Below are 25,038 nucleotides of genomic sequence, written 5' to 3'. Positions count from 1 at the left end.
CTAAAATATGTAATTGAAATTGGTGAGTAAACGCTAAAAAGGAAAGAGCATGCTGAAGTAAAGTGGCAGATATAGGAGGCATCTAATTTTAGACAGGGTGGCCTCTCTGAAGAGTGGACTTCTGAAGTTGCTAGCCCTAAAAGTATAGAAATTTCCAGGCAGAGGAAACAGAACATACAAAGGTCCTGGCCATGACAGGAAACCGGACGTGTTCTAACACAAGGTGAAGAGTGAGGAGGGGCAGGAGAAGGAGTGTGGAAGGAGGAGGCAGATGCCAAATATTTCAGAGCCTTAAAGGTAATGGTGAAGGGGCTTGGGTTCTATGCTCAGCGCAAGCCATTAAATGAAGGGCTGTATTCAGAAAAGAAAGACGATCAGAAAAGAAAGATATTTAAGAAAAAATCACTCTTGGCTTATGAAAAATGAAATGAAGGAGAGGGCAAGAGTAGATACAGAGAGTGATGTAGGTGCTACTGCACAAGTCCATGCAGTAGCTCAGTAGGCGGGGGTGGGGGGGGTGGCGGGCAGAGGCAACAGTAATGAAAAAGAGACATGGGTGGATTTGGGATATTCATTTGGAAATGGAGCCAGCCAATCAAATGTGGAGATTAAGGAAGTAGAAGGAATCACAAGTGACTGAGTATCTAGCTAGAGAACTGACAGATAAGGAACCGGAGAGGCTGAGAGGTAAGGGACTTGTCCATTAGCAAGGGGCAAAGTGAAGTTTCTGTCCGCCTCCCCACACCAGGTTCTGAGCTATTTCCAATCTTACTACCTGCCCAAAAACATACAGATGAGAATAGAGCCACCAAAACATGTATGTTGATTTTTTTTTTTTTTAAAGAAGGTTAGTAAGAGATGGGATTTTTGTTTACAATAATTAAAACAGTGTGGTGTTGACACAAGAATTTCCCAATGATATCTGGCTGGTGAGGTCTGCTCTAGAGCAATCTTGCCTTTGAGGCCAGTCCCCAGAGGAGGAGAGACAGAACACAATCTGACAGCCCAGTAGCTGAGTGGCCCCAGAGGCAAAGTCATCTCAGAGCGGGGCTACAGGCACACAGCCTTGCCGAGGCCAGCCCCTCACCAAAGAACAGAGGCAGCTCAGGAACTGGGACCTCAGCTGGCCCTCGGCAGCCTCCAGTCACCTCCCCCGAGAGACCCCTACAATTCAACCCTCCCTAGCCCACACGAGAAAGCTCCTGAGATGCCTCGGCCCAACAGACCACAACTCTTTGGATGATCTGATCGGAATTCATTCATTCAACAAGGACACCTTCGGCATGCCAGGCAGCAGGGACAGAACAGTGAACAAAAGAGCCAGATTTCTGCCCACGTGACATTTGCAGTCTAATTGCGATCCAAAGGATCAAGGAGATGGGCTCCCCATTCAAAGATGTGAACCAGTACGGGGCTACCAGAACAGTCCTGCTCTAATCTTTTCAGATTTCTAGAAACCAGGGGCAACTTCACACTTGAAGCTTAAAAGAGGGCACCGTGGCTCAGAATCAGAAAATAAATCACGTCATCAATTGGAGAGACGGATGTATGCAAGTTCAGTGAGGACGGGAACTCAAGCGCAGCACCTACTACAGGCCCTGGAACACAGCAGGAGCCAAATGCACACCAAACGAGTGCATGGCTGGGTGGAGACAAAAAAAACACAAGGCCGCCCTGCCCTCAGCTCCGTATCATGCCCCATCTCAGCCTTTCTGCCCTTGGGGCCCATCAGTCTGCTTCCATGGTGGTTATCTGCAGACTGTTTATCTAGAACAGACTGGTTATCTATAGACCACCCTATACGCCCCCAGGGAAGACTGTATTTTGTTCATCAATTAGTCCCCGGCAGTAATTAATATGGGTAAGTGATCAAAGAATGTAGAATGAATGGATATTAAGGAAAGAGGGAAGGAGGGGAGGAAGAAAAGGAGGAGGGATGGAGGGAGGAAGAGGGAGAAGGAGAGAAAGAGAAAGAGATCAATTCAATTATACAAACTACATACAGTAACCCCAGGCTGGGCTATTCTAGATAAGAAACTGAGTCAAGGAGGGAAGACCTGTGTGACACCGCCAGGTCACTCAACTTCTCTGAATCTCAGTTTGCTCAGCTATGAGAGGGGGATCGAGGTGCCTCCCCCTCCCCCCCACCCCAGGTGTAAGGATTACACAGGACGGTACAGACACAAAATGCTGCCTCCCTTCACATCTCAACTCTAGCTCTTGGCTAGGTGACACCGGCACGCCAGCCCACCACCCGGGGCCTCCGTCTCCCCATCCCACTGGGCGGTACTGAGACCTCAAATCCTCCGGAGCAAGACCGCCGGGGGCCGCCGGGGCCCACACGCTGGCGCAGATCCCTCCACGCGGCCTGATGAGGGTGTGTGCTGCCTTCAGAGGCGGCTCCCAGCTGCCAAAGAGCAAGGCTGTTGGAACAGTGGGGCCTCTGGCTCCCCCAGGGAGAGGGTGGGGATGACGGGAAGAGGGAACAGGAGGAGAGGCCGGGCAGAAGGGCAGGAGGACTCACAAGGATTAAAGCTGAACCCAGGAGCCAAATACCAGCTCACTTTTCTGGTTTAATCTTCCACAGCCTCCTGCTTCTTACAGCCCACCCGCCCAAGCCCACACAGAGCTATGGCCAACCCCCCGCCAGTGGGAAACCAAGATGGCGGCAGGAGGCAGGTAGCCTTCTTCCCCATCCCCAAGAGAAGACCTGACCGGACTTAATTTTTTTTTCAGTTTATTTATTTATTCTGAGACAGACAGCACGAGTTGGGGGAGGGACAGAGAGAGAGAGAGAGAGAGAGAGAGAGAGAGAGAGAGACACACACACACACACACACAATCTTAAGCAAGCTCTGTATTGACAATGCAGCCTAACACAAGGCTCAAAACCACGGACCATGAGGTCATGACCTGAGCCGAAATCAAGCCTCAGGCGCTTAACCAACCGACCGAGCCACGCAGGCGTCCCGAGAAGGCCTGACTTAAACACGGGAACGGGAGGGTAGTAAAGAGAAATTTGCCCAGCGGGGGCCAGAACAAAAACCCCTTACCGAACTCGCCTCCATCTTCGCTTCAGAAAGCGCCACCAGCAAGGGCTCACTCCGGGGACCCTGTGGCCCGGGACTCCGGGCCCGCGGTCTTGGCCTCTGCAGCACCCACCGCTCACGGCTGGGACTGATCCCAGCCAGCGCTCGCCACTTCCTTTAACAACTTCCAACGGGGAAATTGCTGCAGAAAAAAAATGGCTCCACGCCAGCAGGCTCTGAAATCATTTCCCCCCAGCTGCAGCCAGAACATGGAGCTGAGATTTTTAACCTGTGGAAGGTTTGGGGGTGAGGGTGGAAATAGAGTGTGGGACTGCAGGTGGCTGGGGAGGAGGAGGGGCCCCCGCCTCTGAACCCACCCACATGCTGGTCCCCAGGGCCCTGCCTCCACACGGCGCCCCGAATTCCCACACCAGCACGGACTCACCTTTCACTGTCCTCAGGGTGAACCCAGCCTTCTCACTGGCAGGGGTTTTAATTTCCCTAAAACAATTCTAATGTCCTCTCTCATCCTCTCTCTCCCTCACACACACTGCAATGATCTCTAGATAAGACCCCAACCCCTACTCGCCACCTGCCAAGACCTCCATGAGCCAACCATTTCCTCACGAGTCTCCTCCCAGGCTAAGCTCTTTGCAAACACTTCCTGCGAGTCTGCACCAGCTCTCTCAGACCTCAGGGTCTCTGCAGGTACTGTTCCCTCCATCTTGCCCTTCCAGCCAGCCTAGGTCCCGGCTCTCAGGGAAGCCCTCACTGGTGCTGGTCCTTCTCGAGTTTGCCCGCTTGCCCCCACAGACCCCAGGCTGCCTTCTGTCAGGACTCTAGGTGCCCGCTCTCGGCAAGTGTCACGCACCCTGTGAGCTCCTGGGGCCAAAGGGAGTGTCTCCAGCATCTCAGCTGTGAGCACAAGGTCCCGCCAGAGATGGCTGCAGACCCGCAGGCCCAGTACAGCAAGGGCCATTCGGCTCCTTACATTATTAAAAGTCATCACGATAAAATAAAATTTTAATTTTGGTTTCTTAGTCACCCTAACCATATTTCGAGTGGTCCATGGCCACGTGTAGTTGGCGGCTACCACGGTGGACAGGGCAGCACAGAATGCTTCTATCGACACAGAAAGTTCTATTGGGACAGTGTCGCTCTAAATGAAGCTCTGATGGTTTGGGTTAGCATTCCAAAGTGTCTCCCGAGCTGTCCATCCCCGACATCCGTGGTGCAAGAGTTAGAAGCAAAGGCCATGCATGTCAGAAGCACCCACAGCAGGCTCTGGCGCTCGGATTCGGGAAGGGAAGGAGGAGAGCCGAACCCCTCCATCTACCCCAGAAACCGGGAAGTGCAGCCACCACCGAGGCCACTGCCACATCCGTCCCCTCTCTTCGTCCACTATTTCCTGGGAGGGTCAAGATACGCAGAGAACTCAGAAGCCAAAGGGACAAGTGCCACCAGCCAAAGGCCACGCCCAGAGGCCTCGGGGAACAGCTCTGCGAGCACCGAAAGTTCAGCAAAGGAAACAGCCAGCCTTCATGGTTTAGATCTCTTCTCCAAAAAAAACTCAACAAAACACAAAAAGGACACAGAGAGAGGAGGACCGTGTTATAAAGTCTTCGTCTCCAGCCTCCATCCTGTGAAGAAGACTTTCGTGCATTCCTCGGTCACTCCCTCTCCCAGCAAATACTTGCCAAGGGTTTCCACAGGCTTGTGACTGGGCACATGGGCCCTTCTGGGCACAAGCTGATGCCTTCTGTGTGTGCCTCTCTGTGCGTAGATGGGCACCCCTCAGTTGTTGCTAAGATAGCTTGAAGATATCTTATCTCTTAACTAGTGTTAGAGAGGAATGAGATGATTTGTACGACTCACACAGAGATGAGATTAAGACTAAAAAAAATACTGTAGGAGCCCATTTTAGCAACCGTAAAAAATAAAAAGGAAATAAATTTGTATGTAAATGGGAACAATGTGCTACCCTGGACTGGATCCTAGAACTGGAAGGAGACACTAGTGGAAAGACGGGTGAAAAATCCAAAGAGAGTCTGGCATTCAGTTAGCAGTAACGTACCAACGTCATTTTCTTGGTTTCGACAAATGTACCGTGGTAACGTGGGATGTTAATGATGGGGCAGACTGGGTGAGGGCCACAGACAGAAACTCTGTGCAACCTCTACAAATCTAGAACTATTCCCAAATAAAATGTTTATTTAAGAAAATAAGCTGGCACACACGCAGACCCTCGGATCAATGGAACCGAATAGAGAACCCAGAAATGGACCCACAAACGCATGGCCAGCTACTCTTTGCGAGAGCAGGAAAGAATATCCAGTGGAATAAAGACGGTCTCTTCAGCAAGCGGAGACAGCCTCCTTCCCACTCAGCAGGGTCTGGGGTTGCTAATGGAAACGGCCCTTCTTTCCACCCTTCAGAAAACTCTGGCCTGGGCCTAAGAACCAATCGGAGATGTGAAGGGAAGAAACAGAACAATCGAGAAAAGGGGTTTGGAGAGCTTGGGGAAGACGTACTGAAACCCAGCCAATGGTTCCTTGGGATTCTTAAAACCCATGTGGAGAGCTGCCGGCCAGGCACTCTGGGGCAGCCTGGCCCACCCTCCTCTTGCTCCCCATGCGCTCAGGCCCCACTTCCTCCACCCTCCTGGTGAGGATGCCCAGGAGTGGCCTTTGGGACCAACCGGGGGGGGGGGGGGGGGGAGGCTGACACTGGGGGCGGGCCCAGCTTCAGTCCCCTGCGCTGCCCTTCTTGGGCCTTGAGCTGACGCCCACTGCCTCTTGATTCAGAAAACCACCTCCAGGGGCCCCTGGGTGGCACAGGCGGTAAGCGGCCGGCTCTTGATTTCAGCTCAGGTCATGATGTCATGGTTCTGGGAGAGCGAGCCCCGCATCGGGCTCCATGCTAGCAACACGGAGTCTGCTTGGGATGCTCTCTCTCCCTCTTTCCCCGCCCCTCCCCCGCTAGCTCTCTTGCTCTTTTTCTCTCTCAAAAACAAATAAATAAACATTAAAAAAGAAAAGAAAAGAAACCTGTCTCTCATGAGCCCCTGCTGCTAGCCTTCCATTCACTCCCCCCTTCTCTTCACTCCCCGTATGGCTATCTCGAGCTACCTGTGTGCAAACCTCCAGCCGTCTCTTTGGGTCTGGCTCTCACTCGGGAATAACAGCAGCTGAGGAGGAAAGGTGAGGAAACTGCCTGAATTTTCCCTTCTCCACCCCGGCGAACACCACAGTGCCTCTTAGCACTTGCCCTTCGCACCTGGTTCGGCGAGCAAGAGGCACATCACTCACGGCGCAGGCCCGTAACCAGACTAGAGGCCTCGCGGCGAAGGGCGGGTCCGGCTCTTGGAGGCACAGCCCCTTAGTGAGTGAAGGGTGCTGGTGTGGTCAGAAGGGCAGTGCCAAAGAGGGCCAAGGACGCCCTGGGGCACTGGCCTGTGCCGGCCTTCCTGAGGGCACCGACTTTCCAGGGCTCCTCCCAGAGGCTGACTCATGGGTAGTTGTGCAGAGCTGGGAAGGTGGATCTTTGGGGCTGTGGCTTCCCCTGCAGAGCATGAAAAGCCCGACCCTGGAGTAACCTGTGTCACCACCCACTCAGGACCAAACCCTCGACTCCCGGGACATCCACCACGTAATGATGAGATCCACCCTTCCTCCCTCTCGATTGTCACATCAGGCCCAACACTCGGTGGGGGTTGTCCTGGAGCTTGTATTCCAGTGGGAGACAGCAGACACCGTGTACAACAAATAAGTTAGGGCCACCCCAGAAAGCGGTCAGCGTCCTTGAGAAAAATCAGCCAAGATGCACTGGTATAGAATAAAGGGTAGGAGTGACCTTTCGCTCAGATTATCAGGGAAGACTGCTCAGGGGAGGTGGCAGTGGTCCTGATGCCACAGTGATGTCCACAGGATGAGGCAAGGAGAGAGAGCACTCCAGGGAGAGAAAGAGCGAGTGCAAAGGTCAGACCAGAGGGAGCAAAGAGGAGGGTGAGGGTGAGAGGAGGTCGGAGAGGCCGAAGCATGTGAGGAATCTGCCGTTTATTTGGCCAGAGAGGATGATGGCCTAGACCGCGCCACTGGTGGTGGGGATGGAGAGAGGAGGACGGGTCTGCAGATCTCGAAGCAGGGCGCACAGGGCTCGCTCAGGGCTCGCCCACGTGAGGGCGGCAAGGGAGGACTCAGGGATGTGAGTCCTGGGGCTTGAGTAACTGGGTGGATAAGGCCACCATTCTCTGAGCTGGGCAGCGTGGGAAGAAATATAATAAAATATAATAAATATATATATTTATATATATAAATATAATAAAATATAATAAAATAAAATATAATAAAATATAAACAAATAAATAAACGTCTATGTAACTAGATGGGGGACAACAGAGCTCAGCCCGAAACATGCTGGTTTCTGAGCCGCCTCATGATCTCCAAGTCACGGGAGAGGTCACTGGGCAGCCAGAGACACTCCTGCTCTCTCACCCCGGCCCCTCCATCCCCAGGGAGCTCTCCGTTCCGTTCTGACTCTACCCCAGTCCCCCAGGCCAGGTAGCATCCTGGTACCCAAACCACACCTGGCTCTTGGGCTCTCCCGCCTGCCTGAGCGATCGCTACATACAAAGGAGCCAGTTCTGAGGCGTCTGGGTGGCTCGGTCAGTTAAGCGTCTAACTTCGGCTCGGCTCATGATCTCGAGGTCCGTGAGATCGAACCCCTCGTCGGGCTCTGTGCTGACCACTCAGAGCCTGGAGCCTGTTTCGGATTCTGTGTCTCCCTCTCTCTGACCCTCCCCCGTTCATGCTCTGTCTCGCTCTGTCTCAAAAATAAATAAACGTTAAAAAAAAAAAAATTAAAAGAAAACAAATGAGCCGGCTCCCCGTTTACCACCAGTTCTGATGCATCGCTCACGACCCTGTGATTCAAACATCGCCCAACTCGGTATCTGTCTGCCACGCCTCCGGGCTGGGCTGGAAGACGCTGTCCTGGCTGCCACCACAGGGTTCTCCGGGGGCCTACGCCCCTGCAGCCAGCCTCCATGGTACTGGCTTCTGCCCCGGGCACACCTGGCTCCTCTCTCAGACAGACAGACACGGGTGCAACAGGGCGTCCGGTGCACTTCAGAACTGTGCAGATCCGAGGAAAATGCCTTGAGGAGCTAAGCCATCTGCCAGAGGTGGCCCAGGCCCTAGAAAGGCAGTCAGAAGGCACAGGTTGGAACCAGTAGGCCCGGGTCTGAACCTCAGGAGTGTCCCTGTTACCAGCTCTGGATCGTCACAGGGCCCCTCAGCCTCCCTGAACCGTGGTCCTTGTCTGTGAAGTAGGGGTGACACTGGGGAGACGCTGGGCAAGTCACTGCCTCTGTGGGGGGCCTGGCACCCGCCACCACAAGCTACAGACACGGGTGTGAGGAGAAGCCGCTTTCTACCTCCAAGACCGGGGAAGGGGAGGGGTAGAGGTTTGGGGCGGGCTGGGGGACGGGGGCGACTATTCAACTCTTCCTCGTTCCCAAGTCCAGGATTTTAAACACGTCGCCACAGACAGACATTACATGTTCAGATCTCCTTCCTACGTGGCAGGAAGCCGTTACACAGGTGGGTGGGCACAGAGACGTCGCTCATTACACACATGTGCGTGTGCAGGCGTTAATAACACTACTCACAGATGAGCTTCCCTAACCTTCACACAGCCAGCTCCTTCCCGCCAGCTTCGTCACCGCTGGTGGGTGCCACAAATAGGAGAGTCGCCGGGGCCAGACCAAGCCAAGAGCGTGTGACGTGCTGAGAGCACCCCGTGGGCCCCCCATTCACCCTCACCCCTCCCTTTCCCCTGCCATGGCAGGAAACTTTTATGTTCATATCACTGCCTATCCAGCCATCTCCCCTAGGGAAAGTTCCTAAGTCTACAAATAGGTGCATAAATCCTATTAACCACTAAATTATATGGAACAGCCGATGACTGGAATGAACCACTGCCTGATAAATTGCATCACATACACTCAAACATTATGCAGCTATGTTAAAAAGGGAGGGGGGTTACTAAGTACGAACCTATGAAGAAAACAGGCTGGTTAGCATATCAAATGAGAAGAGCAAAACAGAGAACCGTTTATGCAGTATGATTTAAACCAGAGCTGCCCAACAGAAATATAATGCAAGCCACATACTTAAATTTTAATTTTTGAATTGCCACATTTAAAAAAGTGAACATATATGAAATTCATTTCTAAAAAATAATTTTTTTTTTAATGTTATTTACTTTTGAGAGAGACAGAGACAGAATGCAAGCGGGTTGGGGCAGAGAGAGAGGGAGACACAGAATCCAAAGCAGACTCCAGGCTCTGAGCTATCAGCACAGAGCCCGACGCGGGGCTGGACCTCACGTGAGATAATGACCTGAGCGGAAGTCGGACGCTTAACCAACTGAGCCACCCAGGCGCCCCTCATTTTTTTTTTTTTTTTTAAAGTAGACTTCACACCAGGTGCTGAGCCTAATGCGGGGCTTGAACTCATGAACCTGAGGTAAGACTCCAACGCTTAATGGACCAAGCCACCCAGGTGCCCCTGAAGTTCATTTTATTTATTTTTGAAAAAAATTTTTTTACACTTATTTATTTTTTGAGAGACATAGAGAGACAGAGCACAAGTTGGGGAGGGGCAGAGAGAGAAGGAGACCCAGAATCTGAAGCAGGCTCCAGGCTCCGAGCTGTCAGCACAGAGCCTAAAGCAGGGCTCAAACTCACAAACCGTGAGATCATGACCTGAGCCGAAGTCGGACGCTTAACCGACTGAGCCACCCAGGCGCCCCTGAAGTTCATTTTAATTAACATTTTATTTAGCTTAATAGATCCGAAATAGTGTCATCTCAATATATACTAAATATGAAAAGTTATTGATATTTTACTTTTTTTCTACAAGTCTTCAGAATTCAGCACACCTTTGGATTTCTATCTTTAAAATTACAACACACCTCAATATGGATTTGCCATGTTCCAAATAGATAATGGCCACATTGGCTAGTAACTACCTTACTAGAGAGCACAGGTCTAACCCATTAGAAATTAAAAAAAAAAATTGGGGGGAGGGCACCTGGGTGGCTCAGTCAGTTAAGCCTCTGGCTTTGGCTCAGGTCATGATCTCGCAGTTTGTGGGTTCGAGCCCCACATCGGGCTCTGTGCGGACAGCTCAGAGTCTGGAGCCTACTTCGGATTCTGTGTCTCCCTCTCTCTGCTCCTCCCCTGCTCATGCTCTGTCTCTCTCTTTCTCAAAAATAAACAAACATTAAAAAAATAAAAAAAAAATTTTTTTTTAACGTTTATTCATTTTTGAGAGACAGAGAGTGAACAGGGGAGGGGCAGAAAGAGGGAGGCACAGAATCCGAAGCAGGCTCCAGGATCTGAGCTGTCCACACAGAGCCCAACGCGGGGCTCAAACCCACAAACCGTGAGATTATGACCTGAGCTGAAGTCGGATGTTCAACCAACTGAGCCACTCAGGTACCCCTAACCCATTAGAAATTTAAAAAAAAAATTTTTTTTTTCAACGTTTATTTATTTTTGGGACAGAGAGAGACAGAGCATGAACGGGTGAGGGGCAGAGAGAGAGGGAGACACAGAATCGGAAACAGGCTCCAGGCTCTGAGCCATCAGCCCAGAGCCCGACGCGGGGCTCGAACTCATGGACCGCGAGATCGTGACCTGGCTGAAGTCGGACGCTTAACCGACTGCGCCACCCAGGCGCCCCAGAAATTTTAAAAGAGACTTAGGTATTGGGGGGAAAATCTAGAAGGAAGTATCAAAATCTTCATGATTACAGATTTTTGCTGAGTAGTGGAAATAGGTATGTGATTTTTTCCTCCTCTGTTTTCCAAAGTGTCTATATATAATCAATTCATTTTGCTTTTAAAACAATAGCAAAAGTTGGGCACCTGGGTGTCTCAGTCGAGCATCCAACTTGGGCTCAAGTAATGATCTCGCAGTTCAGGAGTTTGAGCCCCACATTGGGCTCTCTGTTGTCAGCATGGAGCCTGCTTTGGATCCTCTCCACCCCTCTCTGCCTCTCTCTCTCTCAAAAAGTAAATAAACATTCAAAAAAAATTGGGGCGCCTGGGTGGCTCAGTCAGTTAAGCGGCCGACTTCGGCTCAGGTCATGATCTCGCGGTCCGTGAGTTCGAGCCCCGCGTCGGGCTCTGTGCTGCCAGCTCGGAGCCTGGAGCCTGTTTCCGATTCTGTGTCTCCCTCTCTCTCTGCCCCTCCCCCATTCATGCTCTGTCTCTCTCTGTTTCAAAAATAAATAAACGTTAAAAAAAAAAAAAAAAAAAAGAATTAAAAAAAAAATAGCCAAAGTCAACTTTTTAATTTTAGAATCAAAGGGATTTAAAAGACCTGACTGGGTGAATTGCACCTGCCACACACTGATTTACTGATCCCCCACAAGAGCTGTCCTGTACCCCTACGACCTGGCATAGGGTATACTCTTCATGCTCACCTGCTAATTAGTTGGTGGGTGGGTGGGTGGGTGGGTGGGGAGGTTGGAGGGAAGGGAAGAGGGCAGTAAGGAGGGAAAACAGTACCGTACAGCAGATAGAAGAGAACACTAAACTCAGACCCTTGTTTCCAAACTCCAAAGCTATCACTTACTGGCTGTATGACTTAAAGCGAGTTACGTAACCATCCTGTGCTTTAATTTCCTCAAATATAAAAAGGCAGCAACGACAGTAATTCCTTCACGGGGTTTTGCGAGAATTAAGGGAGATTATCCAGACAAAGTATTTAACACGGTGCCTGTCACACAGCCAATGTTTCCAGACGTGTTGGCTGTTGTCCTTATGGTGAATCAAGGAACGATCCCTGGGGTCAGGCTGTGTAGCTCATACGGCAGTGGCACCCAGGACACGTGCCAGAGCCACATTTACCCTGGGTCCCTCCCGCTCCTGCTGTCCTCCCAAGTCCCCTTTGTGAGAGGACAGGGCATGGCTTTTCAGTCACAGTCACGGCGGAGCCAGTCCCCGGGTTTGTGTGGGGTCCCTTCGCTTGACAATCCCTCCCCTCACCCCCTGACCCGAGTTCCCGCAACCTGCTTACCTGCACCACCTCCGGCCTCACATTGAAGGTACACAGCCAGTCACTGAAGCGAGGGTAGCTGTTGAGTTCTGAGGTCCTCTCGCCAGGAGCCACACTCAGCTTGCATTGCTGCTGCTTGCAAATGTACCGAACCAGCTTCGCCTGTGAGGAGCCCAGGAAAGAAAAAGGCGGTTCATTTGGGGCTCATGCACGTGGCGGCCCTGTACACGGGAGCTCTGGCCAACACAGCAGTCGGCGGGATTCCCCAGCAGTGAAGGAGGACACGGGAAGGAGGAGGAGAGGAGAAGGGTCTGAGAAGGCCAGTGGGAAACCGGGACGACCACCCATCGGCCCCTCCTCACCCCAAAGCTGGCTGACACTGCCTCACCCTCGGGACTACGCTCCTCAGAGAGCGATGGGCAACACTGTTCAGAACAGAGAACGGGGTTAAAACAGAAGAAGGGCTTCCTGCCTGGGGAGGGGTGCGGGACTGGTTGGTAACTGAGGATAGAGAAGATATGGGGGTTCGGAGAGAACGAGGAACCTTCCACTTAGGATGCTTCCAGCCTAGACTCGCACTGCGCGAGTTGAGATCCGGGGACTCGGGCGCACTTCAGCCCGGTGACCTTGGACAAGTTACTGAACCCCACCCCCAGAAAAAGCCTCCGTTTCCTCCTCCAGGAAACGGGATAATAACAGAACCTCCCTCTCGGGGAGGCTGAGAAGAAACGAGGCGCTCGGTGCGTGACACGCAAGCACACCCAGGGCAGGCCATGCCTTTGGGGATGTGGCCTTACTGGCAAAGGTCCTTGACTCGGGTTCGCCAATGGGCAGAACGTGTGCAAATTTCAGATGCGTTTTCCAGGGGAAGAGGGCCCACGGTTTTCAAAAGCCTCTCAAAAGGCTAAAACTTCAATGAAGTAAGCTTAAATAAGGACGGCCTGGCTGAGGTCGGCCTGGAGCTCTGACAAACGCTGGGCTCCAACAGGCTAGGCCGCACGGTCCTGAGGAATGTAGAGGGGGGCGGGATGGGGGCGGGGAGCAGGTCACGGCCTGGGGCTGATTAAAAAAAGAAGGGCTAGCTGACTGAAACAGATGGAAATGACCTCACGGCCCCCAAGAAGAGAGACCAGGGAGCTGCCCGGTTCGGCTGAGATCCAGCGACCCAGGGACCCCATGAGGGCTGCCGTCAGGCTGACGAGACTCCAGCCGCCTCCTCTTGGTGACTTTCAAGCTTCCTGGAAGGCATGCATCACCTTCAAAGTCCTGTGCAGGTGCCTTGCCATGTGGGGCCACCTTCCAGTTCTACCTCTCTTCGAGGGTTTATGTTGTCCACATTCCTTTCTTCCTCCTCTGTAAGTACCTCAGTGTATTTCTCTAAAGGGTACGCACTGTTTTTGTCAACACGGTCACTATACTAAGAAGTAATACTAATTAATGACAACATTTCAAATATCTAGAAAGGATCCTAAATTCCAAACAGGAGCTCTTGACCATTTTGGGACCATGGGCAGCTCTGGCCTTCTAGGGAGGTAGCCCTGGTCCCTTTCTAAGAATACAGCTTCAGACAAAGCACTTGGGATTATAAAGGAGATCAGTTAGATCTAAAGACATTTCTCAAAATATTATTTAGAATGGTGGTAGAGTACTAAAAGCCCTTCTTCATTAAAGCATCAAATGAAAGCTGCCAGTGGCTCTCACAACTATGATAGCTTTGAAGCTGCGACGTGTCAACTACTTTTTTAGATATGGCCACAACTGTAACGTGATATGCACACAGCTGTGCTTTTCGCTGGTGACAGAGTCGCACATGTTTGCTAAGATGATTGGGCCTTGTTGCCTACATCCAAACTGAGTAACATATTAAATTTCAGTTAAGGTTAATGAAAATAAAGGCTCCATGTATTCCCCCTCCAAATTCGCCGACTCCCTGAATTCTATGCACAGACCCCAGGGTAAAGAATCCTTGTGGTCAGAGGGATGTGGGGCGTGAAATGAGACCCATAATGACAAGAAAACCATTGCTTCTCCATCAGCCTCTCTGAAATGTGCCCCCAGCAACTTGTTTGGCCCCAGGCTCACAATCTGCTAGACTCAAGGGCACTGCCCCCCCCCCCCCCCCCCCCCCGTGAGGCCCTGAGCACCGTGAAGTCCTGTTGTCTTCAGAGGGCTCCACGGACACCAGGCACAAGTGCTCGGGAGGGAACACTGAGGCAGGACAAAAACAATGCCACTCGATTTACAGTTTCGATGTTGAGTGAAACCTACAGAGAGGCAAACCCCTGGCCCCTCTGTACCACGTGCCCCTCAGGTACCCAAAGCAGACACTGTTAATCAAACATTCTCTGCAGAGGCCGGCAACCCCAACAAGAAGCACATTTGCTGTCCTATTATGGAGCCTAAGTCCCCTGGGGAACATCTTCAGAGCACAGTTAACAAGAAGGTGTGAGTGCCCCTTTCATCCTGCAGGGTTCAGTAGAGGCACCCATGTGCCCAGCCTCACCCCACAACGATCTATCCCTCCCAGTGTGACCAGAGGCCGATTCCAAAATCAGGGCCCTCTATGTTCCTTCCCAGGCTCATCTCCACTCCGCTCCCTGCCCCCCGACCCTGTCCCGCAGGCACACACTCACCTAGGAGGTATTCCTCAAATACTTCTTGTACTTTCCTACCCCTGGGCCTTTGCTCAAACTGCCTGCAGTGGCTAATTGCGCCTCCCTCCTCCAGCACCATGGGGCTGGGCAGACTTCCAGGCCTAGTTACAAATCCTGTCTCCCCGTCTACACCTCTTACAGCAGGCTGGGCAGACTTCCCAGGCCTCGTTACAATCCTGTCTCCCCGTCTGCACCTCTTACAGCAGCCCCTGATCACGGCAGCTTCATGTTCGAGCTTTGGCCCCAGATGCCCCCGACACAGGTGAGTTCCCAGGGCAGCAGACACAGCACAGGCTTCGGGGTTGAAATGAAATCTGGATTCAAATGCAGGTTTGCCGTTTTAACAGTTATGTGACCTTGGGGAAGTTTGTTCATTTTTCTGAGTTTTGGTTCTCTCATCTATACAGTAGGCATGACGTTATCTAGCCCACGGTCTGTTGGGGGGATTGAACGATAGTACGGAAACCCCCCCAAGGCTACATAAGTCCCCCTATTATTACATGTCAGGGCAGGGACTGTGTCCACCTCATTCATGACTGTCCCCACACACCTATTACTGCACCTGGCACATAACATGTGCTCAAACGGCCTGAAAAAGGAAGGTGGGAAGGAAACCCACAGGCCTCATCCCCACGTTAGGGCACTTCTTACAGCTGCTTCTTCCGTCCATCCAAGCTGCTCTCCAACCACAGCTTCGAAGAGCTGACCGAAGAGAGGGCCAGACATCAAGTTAACTGTACAGAGTCAAAACCATTCTTTTCCACATGAACCAAAACGGTCGGGCCACAGGAGCTCAGAGCAGTAGCAAGGAGGGCCATCCACCACTGGCATCGGGAACTGAGGACCAGACCCCTGGGAGCCAGTTAAGAACACGTCCACCCTACATACGACTTTGGCCATCCCAGGTCAACCTCAAGACTGGCCAACCTGGCCTCAGCAATGAGCCAGGGGCTTTCTCGACCTCAGCCCCCAACATATCCGGCCCCTTTCAGCCTCGAGGACCTCTGCCCAAAAGGCTCTTCCCCGTGACCCCTGAGCCACAACTCGGCTTAGATACCCTGCCCAACCCCTTCAGCCCTGTTGCTTAGCCCGCTGTCCGTCTCCCCCACCAGATCTCACATCCAAGTTCTAATTCTAACATTTTACTTGTCTGCTTCCTTTTTGAGGCTGTACACTCCATAAGGTCAGGTGCCTGGTCTGTGTCCTGGGTCCCCACCGGGAACCGGCATTGCTCCCGGGACGCACAGTTTGCTACCGTAAAACCTTTGCTGGATGAACGGACGAATGAACACGCAATCCATCTTGGAGCCCTGACAGGCACACTTTTACCAGAGCGACAGTAAAAATACCAACTGCCTAAGTGTTAGCTCAGGAGCTTGAGAGTCTCGAAAACCAAGGCAAATTCCCAGAAGAGGAATGAGCAGCTTTTCTTAAAGGCTGCGAGAGATCCCCACTAGACAGCACAAAGCAGGGCCGTGGGCAGGACGGTGCAGAACTTGGAAGTGACTCCTCACTGCACCCCATTAACAACCCATACGCCTGGCCAGCTGCGGGCAAGGAAAGGGGGAGACACGCAGTGCGTCGTGACCTGTTTGCAGGCAGGTCTGGTGTCCTGGAGGCTTCTAGCCCCCCAGAGCATCTGTGGGGTTTGGCTTCTGCTGAAGTAGCGAAGCTAGCCTCATTCACAAAGGATGGAGCTCCCTGGCCTGCAGCAGCCTCCCTCCATCTGAGCAAAACAAGCCTGCTCTCACTTTTTGGAAGGCTGGTCACAGTCACAGAAGCACCCAAAGGGCTATTTTCCCAGACAAACCACAGCGGGGCCTGCCAGCCCGGCCCCGGGGGCCTACAAGGGTACCGTTCATAGGGAGTATCATTTTTTTCTCAACCACAAAACCACGAGACATAAATTTTCCGGAATAGAAAAAGCACCTGGGGTTTCAGCAAAGGGACCGACAGCAGGAGGGAAAGAGTCATTGGCTCTCTGGCCACCAGGGAGGGCCCTGGGCTGGAAGTGAAGTCTCAAACCCCACCCCCAATATTCTTTTGCTTCGCTGCATGTGTGCCCCACCCCTGTCCTGACACTCAGCCTGCCTTACAGAAAGTGCAGAAGACCTTCAAGGGAGCCACAAACAGCTGGCAGGGAGTACCAGACACGAGGCACACAGCAGGCACTAAGTCTCCTAGGCCGAAAGATCTAGGCCCTGGTCCCGGCCCTCACATTCAGATCAAGGATCTTGGGGAAAGTCCCCCTTAGCTTGGCTCCAATCTCACCACCTATAAAAAGGGTCTCGTGTCATGGAAGTTGGGGCCAGAGGAGTCACCGTATACAAAATGGCCTGGAATGAGGGGGAAAAGAAAGACAAAAATGACAGGTATTCATCTTACTACATTACTCTTGGTTACTCCAACCATATCCAAGAGGCAGCACTCTGGCTCCAGACAGATGGACCTGGCCCCTAACCCCCTTGCCACCACTCTCCCTCTGCGAGTGGATGCAGATTTAGCCGGTCAGACTCAGTTTCCCCGGCTGTAAAATGGGGCTGATCTACCTCAAAAGGCTGCTGTGAAGATTTACATGAGAAAACATGGATGTAAGATGCTCAGCAAAGTGCCTGGGATGAGGAAAGCGTGTGCACAGGGAGCAGTGACCTCACCCAGCCAAGCCTTCAGGTGCTCTTACAGCATCCCTGGGCAACAGAGCAGATGTGGGTGAGAACGTATCCCTTTCAGAGATGGGGTAAAGATGACCCTGAAGGCTGGCATTGGTCATCCTCAGGGCAATGCTGGTGGAACCCACAGATTAGGTCCATTTCTCTTTTTGTATACATTTTTTTTTTTTAACGTTTATTTTTGAGACAGAGGGCATAAGCTTGAGCACAGAAAGGGCAGAGAGACGGGGCGCCTGGGTGGCGCAGTCGGTTAAGCGTCCGACTTCAGCCGGGTCACGATCTCGCGGTCCGTGAGTTCGAGCCCCCGCGTCGGGCTCTGGGCTGATGGCTCAGAGCCTGGAGCCTGTTTCCGATTCTGTGTCTCCCTCTCTCTCTGCCCCTCCCCCGTTCATGCTCTGTCTCTCTCTGTCCCAAAAATAAATAAACGTTGAAAAAAAAAAAATTTAAGAAAGGGTAGAGAGAGAGGATCCGAAGCAGGCTCTGCTCTGACAGTAGAGGGCCTGACACGGGGCTCAAACTCACGAACCGTGAGATCACGCTCTGAACCGAAGTCAGACGCTCAACTGACTGAGCCACCCAAGCACCCTCAGGCATGAGGGCCAAGACCCGGCTTACACACTGTGAGCAGGAGCCCTCCTGCTCACATAGCCCCTGGCAACACCAGAGGGCACGGAGGGAGTGGAGTGGCATCCACTCCAGATCACCTCCTGCAGCTCTAGCGGAACTCCAAAGCAGGCCTCCCCAGTGGAGGGTGCCCTGGGCACGGCTCCTGTGGAGGGGAGGCTGATCACACATCCCTGAAGAGCACACACCTGTCGAGCTCCCAAAGCACGTGCCACCGAGAGAAAGAAGCTTCCACAGGGGCAGGAAGCAGCTCCCAGAATGGCAAGGGGCCCAGGAACCCGAGAGGCCGCTCGTGTCTGCTCTGCTCAAAGCCTGTCCAAACCTCCCTCCATGTAGGTGTCCACGGTTCCCAAATCCACCCTTCAGAGAGCATCACAGCTGTCACGGGTGACCCACGGACCCAGTCATCTGGGACACGTGCTCCCCTGCGGCCACACTACCAACATCCATCGGAAGTGGCCGCGGTGGGGGGCAGCGGTCACGGCCGTGCCTCCAGAAGAGAGAGAGGGCGACACTGGCTGGAATGGTCGTCCCAGCAGTGACCTCCCGGAGGCTTCCCCAGGGCGGTGGGACAGGGCCAGCCATTGGGCCTGACTGGTGGGCGGTGCGGTGGTAATGACCTGGGAAACATTCCAGTGGGGATCACACGTGTGCCCACGCCTGCCGTGTACCACCGCCACCTGTTCCAGCTGGCCGGGGGCCACGCCTCCCATTGTCAACTGTTCCATCACCGGGAGAGGGAAGCACAGGCTTAGCAGTCACCCAGACCTGAAGTTCCACCTCCTGGTATGCCTCACTTACCAGAGGCGCGGCCATGGTTAGTTTACTTCATCTCAGTCTCCCTGCCTGTAAAGTGGAGAAAGTGACACACGCCCCCTAGCACCGCTGAAAATTTACTGTGGGATTCACGGACGCAAAGCGCGGAGTCCGATGTCCAAAATACAGGAAGCATTCACTAAACAGGATGCTCTCGGTATTAGCCCTGCTCAGCCTGCAAGCATGGCCTTGAGGAAGAGTGTGAAGACTGTTGGCCAGTGCCACCTGCATTATACGTTATGCAGGCTTTTGCACCTTTGCGGAAAACACGCAAATCAACTGGCTTTGCAAAAAAAAAGTCAGCCACATCCTAACACCGCAGGGCCCGGAACGGGGAGGTCCCCATTTGGTGACCCCCAAGTCTGTGATCCAGGCTATGCAAGTGGCCAGATGCCAAGACATCTGTAACCCTAACTCTGACTCAGACATCGGCTGCTCAAGCAGATAGATGCTTGCCCTTCCCAGTATCCCGGGTCTTCATGTCTCAAGCAGGGCAGGCTGTTTGGTCTATGGGAGAGATATGACAGATGCTGAAATATAAACGGACAAATGAACCCCACGCAAAGACAGAGATGGACACCAGATTCCTGAGAACAACAACACGCTCTCTCAATTATGCATATCATGTCAGTATTCAATTATCAGACCTAGTAGTTATAACGTCGCTTCTACTTATGTAGCGACTTATCACTTTCTCTCCCTTTTCACGGATTCTCAATGAAAATTCCAGGAGGAAGGAACTGCAGTAGACCCCTGGAGTGCACAGGAGTGATGTCCCAACCTTCACATAACCCCAAAGCTGGCAGCGTCCCCATGCATATCATTCTCCCCACAAAACACAGTCGAGCCTAAATGAAAACACCACGGACCTTTCTGGACTCTTGGTGGGAGGTACTATGCGTGCAACATCAAGTCAAGAGAGAGAGAGCGCGTGTTGAGATGCGGACGCTGTTCGGCCTGCTGGGATCGCTCGCTAGCTAAAGGATGTCCGCTCACCCTGCAGACAGCATCGTGCAATTCTAAGCCCAGCCTCGGCACGATGGTAAGGATGGCTCCTCACTGAGGGTCACTCACAAAGAGTCAAACCACATATGCCAAACCCATGCGACTTAAAGATGTGTTTTATGATTCCTGTCTTACAAATGAGGAAACAGGGGCACTGAGAGCTTTCTAACTTTCCCGAATCACATAATTAAGGAAGGTATTCAGACCTTGACCCAATGCTCTGTTTCTTACCATATCCTCTCCCAAAATAATGGGTCCTGCTACCCACCCACTTAGCTCACCAAGCGGTCCTAACCAGCACAAGGAAGATGCCAGTGGGTAGGTAACTCTCTCGTGGTCAGAAGCCCCAAATCCGGCAATGTCCAGATTGTCGCAGACGGTGAATCCTCTGAATAAAAGCCATAGACTTTCCCACTCTCCAAATGTGTCCAGTCACCCAAGTGGGCCACCGCTTCTGATCCAGATTTGCAAAACCTATCATCTGGGCTACACCCGATCCCTGGCTCCAAACCAGCTCTGAATTCATTACAACTAGCCACCACCCGCCTACTACCTGGAGCCACCCCTGTCAAGGAAGTCCTAGCATGCTTTGCAGAGTGAAGTGAGGCACTTGGATGGCCACTCCCTCCCACCTCCACCCCCTTCCCCGGGCTCACTCAGTCCTCCAGCCAGCAGACTCCCTCCTCCGAGGTGGGCAACACTGTACTTTAAGATGACACGGACAGCAGTCTTTGCTAATGCCAAGCCCCTGCCTATCCCATCCCAAACTTCAGGGAGTTATGAAAGCTCTTGAGACTTACTCCGGCCTTCCCTAGATGGTTCCTGACACTGTGGCTCCTTCCCAGGTACCTCCAGCCCTGCCCAAGCCTTAACGCTGTTCCTCTTACTTTTCCTACCCCTTCCCCACAGCTAGAGAACACTTCTGGGGACTTCCTGCCAGCCCAAGCCAGCTAAGCTGTCTGCTCTGGCTGCCATGGCCAACGTATTGCAAAATGATTTCTGAGAACATAAGAAGGCCTCTGAAGGTCGTGACGCAGCCGACGGCTCTTCACAGAGTCACGGGCCGACCACGGCACTCTGCTCCAAGAATACCAGAGGCAGCAGCCCTTGGCCCCCAGCACTGCTGAGCCTCCCAGAGCCCTCAAGGGGACCCAGAGGCTCCAGGGGACCAGGTCGGGGCTGTTCTTGGCGAGCAAGGGGCAGAGAAAGCAAGAGTGCCAAGCAAGTGGGGCAAGGAGAAGAGAAAGTGACCTCAATCCCCAAGCCGGTCATTTTGCAATCGGTCATCCTTCGCCCAGCTCTGTCCCGCGACGGTGCTCTCCTGGGGAAGCTGCCAGCCGTGTGCATTTGTGCGGAGACAATCTCCCCGCCAAGCCTCCCACTAGCAACCCCGTCCTGACGTCAAACTCAGAGTCGGGGAACTTCAAATACAAACAAACAAGTCTGCCCCAGACCACAAGTGGAGCCGTTCCCAAGGAGGCCAGGGGTGACAGGGCCACAGCTGGGAACTCAGGGCTTTCTGCCCTTCCTGGACTCCCCTGGAGATATGGACTCCGAGGTCTCACAACAGGCTGCAGATGTGAGTCTCAAGGCCAGGCTGAGACAAACTGGGATCCATCTTTGGCCTCCATGATGGGTGTGAATGCCGACCTGGGGCCCAGCACAGCAGTGGTGACCCCGTCCAGAAGCACAGGTCCCCATTAGATAACGTCACCTGTTGTAACTGCCCCGGAGCTAAGTATGAGCAGGCAGGGTAAGGAGAGACTGAGGTGATTTAGAAACACTTACAAAGCTTCCTGGGAAAGACGGAGCCGGAGCCGGGGCCAGGGTGGATGGCCACGGGCTGGAGTTTTCTCGCCAACCCCCACTCTCCCATCTCAGGCTCCACTGTGGTCATGAGACTTGATGGGAAAGATTTTCAAGAGTAAGGCTTTTATTTCCCTGACCTAAATATCCTAAGATAGCTTCCACCTGAGAAGCCACGGGTGCGTCAAAGAAATGTGCTCTTCAGAAAGCAATCTTTAGCTTGAAAAGCTGGTGAATAAATGATCCCGGGGCCACGTTTCCAGTTTCACTTTGTGCCTCAATTCAAAACTATAAACCGGCCCCACCCCCCCCCCCCATCCCAGTACTCTGTGTGTTTTTTAGAACCAGAAGTCCCGGGGGGAGGGGGATGGCAGCGGGACGAACCGGACTAAAGCATGAGAAATCAAGATACCTGCTTCACCTCCTAACTGCCCTGGACCTCAGGTGATTGCCAGATGCCTAACTGACACAGCCTTGGTCTCAGTTCTAACACACCCCATAGGCCTGTCTGAAGTTCACCAGGCCCACAGAGGCTGGCTTAGCCCGTAACCCCTCAAGTACAAGAGGTAATCCCAGAGAAGTCCGGACACTGCAGGCTGCAGCAGACCTGGGTGCGAATTACTAAGCTGGGGGGGGGGGGGGTGGGGGGCGGGGGGCGGGGCTAGAAAGAAAGGCAGAGGGCATATTTAATGCAAAGGTAGAGTCCTGCCAATGGGACCACGCCCTTAACTATCCCTGAAGACCTGGTCCCCTGGAAGCTTCTAGAAGGGATGGGGGTAGGGGAGGCACTTCAAATTCTGATCTGAAAGCACCTGCCATGTGTAGATTGTGCCGGATGCTGGGGATATACTGTTTGCCTAGCAACTCGGGTCACCACAGGAAAGGATAAAGCATTATGCAGGGGGCAAGGGTCAAGAGCAGGTGAGTGGCTCAGGTACCAGAGATGACCTAACGTGATGGCAAACTCCCCCAAAGTGATAAGAGCCATCGCATCAGGCGTTGCTCCTTACTTACCCAATGTCCATTCCTGATTTGCTCCTCACTCACAGACCGATTTTGTCTTGTCACAGTGCCCAGTGATGAACCGGTCAGAGTCAGCGGTGCTCTACCCTGACTTCATTATCACAGGAACATGAGCCCCAGCCTAGATTCCCATGGGATGGGGTCCCAGCATGGCTGTCGTGATGAGCCCGTCCCCACTTCTGGCCTCCGTTGTAGCTGTGTGTGACATGTGGCACTTCTGGCCCATGAGACAGGAAGACCCGTCTGCCGAACCTGCTGGGAAGTGTTTTCTTTCCTTACAGGTCGGGCGGGCTCTGGGGCTGTCCCCCGCCTCCTTCCTGCTTTCAAGACCTCAAGTGCCAAGAGTTGTCCGGAGAATCAGACACACCGGCACTGTTGAGCTGCAGCAACACGTAAGCCAGCTGACTGCAAACTTCTCACTGTAGGAGGAGCCTAACAGCCTATTTGTTGAAGTCACATTCTCTGTCACTTGCAAAGGAAAGCTGTCCTTTTGGCTGACACTTTTTTTTAAGTTTTATTTATTTTTGAGAGAGAGAGAGAGAGAGAGAGAGAGAGAGTGTGTGTGTGTGTGTGCGCGCGCACACACAAGTGGGGGAGGGGGGGGCAGAGGATCCTAGGTGAGCTCTGCCCTGACAGCAGTGAGCCCAATGTGGGACTCAAACTCACGAACCACGAGATCCTGACCTGAGCTGAAAGTCAGATGCTCAACGGACTGAGCCCCCAGGTGCCCCTCTGCTAACATTTTTTAAGCCCATACTATTTCAAACCTCCTTCTAAACCTTCTAAGGCTAATGTTTCTAAGCCTAAGGCTTCCTGTTGGCTTCCAGAAAACCTACAAAAGGGAAAAGTATCCCTTCATCCTTCTTGGGACCACGTGGTGTCCAAAAACATTCCTTCAAAAGTCCTTTCAAATTTCAAAGGGCAGCTATGTTTTCATGAAGACCAATTTGTCAATGTTTTTCTTTTTTGGTTTGTGCTTTTCATTTCCTAAAAAATTTTTGCCAAACCCACATTCACAAAGATGTACTCGTGTGCTCTATAAGTTTTGCAGTTTAATCTTTTTTGTTTAGGTGAGTCTATGATCTACAGAATTTGAAGTAATTTTTGTATTCCAAGACTGTTTTTAAGTTGGATATTTTAAAACTGGATCTTCCTTTGTGCCCGGCACTGTGCTATGCACATTTTGTGTACTATCCCGTCCAACAGCCACAAGAAACCTCTGATTGGTGCTATAATAGGGCCTTCTTGGATCCTCCAACCAGGACCGCTGATGCCACATGGAGCATGTCAGCTCTGCCACAACATAGGTTTATGTACTTGCTGTGGGATCCCAAGGGGACTGGGTCTAACTATAGGGTGAGGTGCTAAGATCCTTGGGAAGGCATCAGCAAGCTGGGGTGGGCCATGTGGTATGGCACACAGACACAGGGTAAGGGGCTTAACCTGCACTTCAGGTGGGGGGCACAGCATGAGCAAAAGACCAGAGTAATGACAGAGCCTTTAAAAAAAAAAAAACAAACAAAAAAACACAGCAAATAGCCAAAGAGTACAGAGGAGGGGGAAAAACAGGAGACCAAAGTCAGCCCACTCATGCAGGTCCAGGAAGGTTCTGGAAGGTTCCAGAAGGCCACACTAAAACATCTGCATGCAATCTCACAGGCATGGAGAGGGAAGCAAAGGAAAAAAACGTGATCAGATTTGCATTTTTGAACGATCATCATTCTGGAAACCATGTGGAGGACAGATTGAAGTGGGTGTGGAGAAACCAGAGAGACAGGAGAATCAATTAAAAAGCCACCGCAATTCAGCAAATGACGAGAACAAAAGGTAATTTAGTTAGTGGCAATGTGGGTGTAAGGGAAGGAGCAGATTCTAGAGAGGTTTTATTAGCATTTTTACTATAAAGAGAAGACTTCCCTGTTTGTCCAGGGAATTTCTGGCACGCCAACACCCTGGAATGCAGGAAGCTGAAGGGCTGAGTTTCTCCAGCAAAAAAGCTAACAGAGCAGAGAGCCCATGTGTCTGATTTACTGGGACTTGGCGCTTCACATGGGGGAGGGGGCCTGCTACCTGTTGGCAAAGCCACCTGTCCACGGGCAGCTCCCAGCCCAGGTATCTCCCCACCCCTGAGCGCTACCCCTTCCCCTCGTCCTGGGCAGAGGAGAACCCTGTACCTGCCGAGAGCAAAAGCCACTCCTCCACCAGTTCCATCTCCAACGTCCCTGCCACTCCTCCACCAGTTCCATCTCCAACGTCCCTGCGGCCGGAGAGGTGGGTCAGACAGACAAAGGCTACACAGGGGCAGCATTTGCCCGGGGCGGGGCGGGGCGGGGGCGGGGGGGGGG

At 52.5% G+C, this 25,038-nt stretch overlaps 1 protein-coding gene across 9 annotated transcripts in view; it reads right to left on the bottom strand.

Moving 5' to 3' along the window:
• The window catches only part of KSR1 (kinase suppressor of ras 1), a 164,412-nt gene that overhangs the window by 65,071 nt on the left and 74,303 nt on the right, over positions 1-25,038 (bottom strand). For 7 of the 9 annotated variants that reach the window (XM_040455292.1, XM_040455289.1, XM_040455295.1 and 4 more), the window contains exon 2: positions 12,118-12,258. The exons of 1 other annotated variant lie outside the window; for it this stretch is intronic. In XM_040455292.1, coding sequence (XP_040311226.1) covers positions 12,118-12,258 — 141 coding nt within the window. Of the gene's footprint in view, positions 1-3,053; positions 3,201-12,117; positions 12,259-25,038 lie in introns of those variants that run through there. One more of the 9 variants, XM_040455297.1, reaches the window with a different exon arrangement.

Source organism: Herpailurus yagouaroundi, unplaced genomic scaffold (assembly GCF_014898765.1).
Source record: "Herpailurus yagouaroundi ecotype Mexico unplaced genomic scaffold, PumYag 215, whole genome shotgun sequence".
In the NCBI taxonomy this organism is placed as follows: domain Eukaryota; kingdom Metazoa; phylum Chordata; class Mammalia; order Carnivora; family Felidae; genus Herpailurus; species Herpailurus yagouaroundi.
Note: the sequence above shows the minus strand (reverse complement) of the source record. Positions and strands in the feature narration are given on the sequence as shown.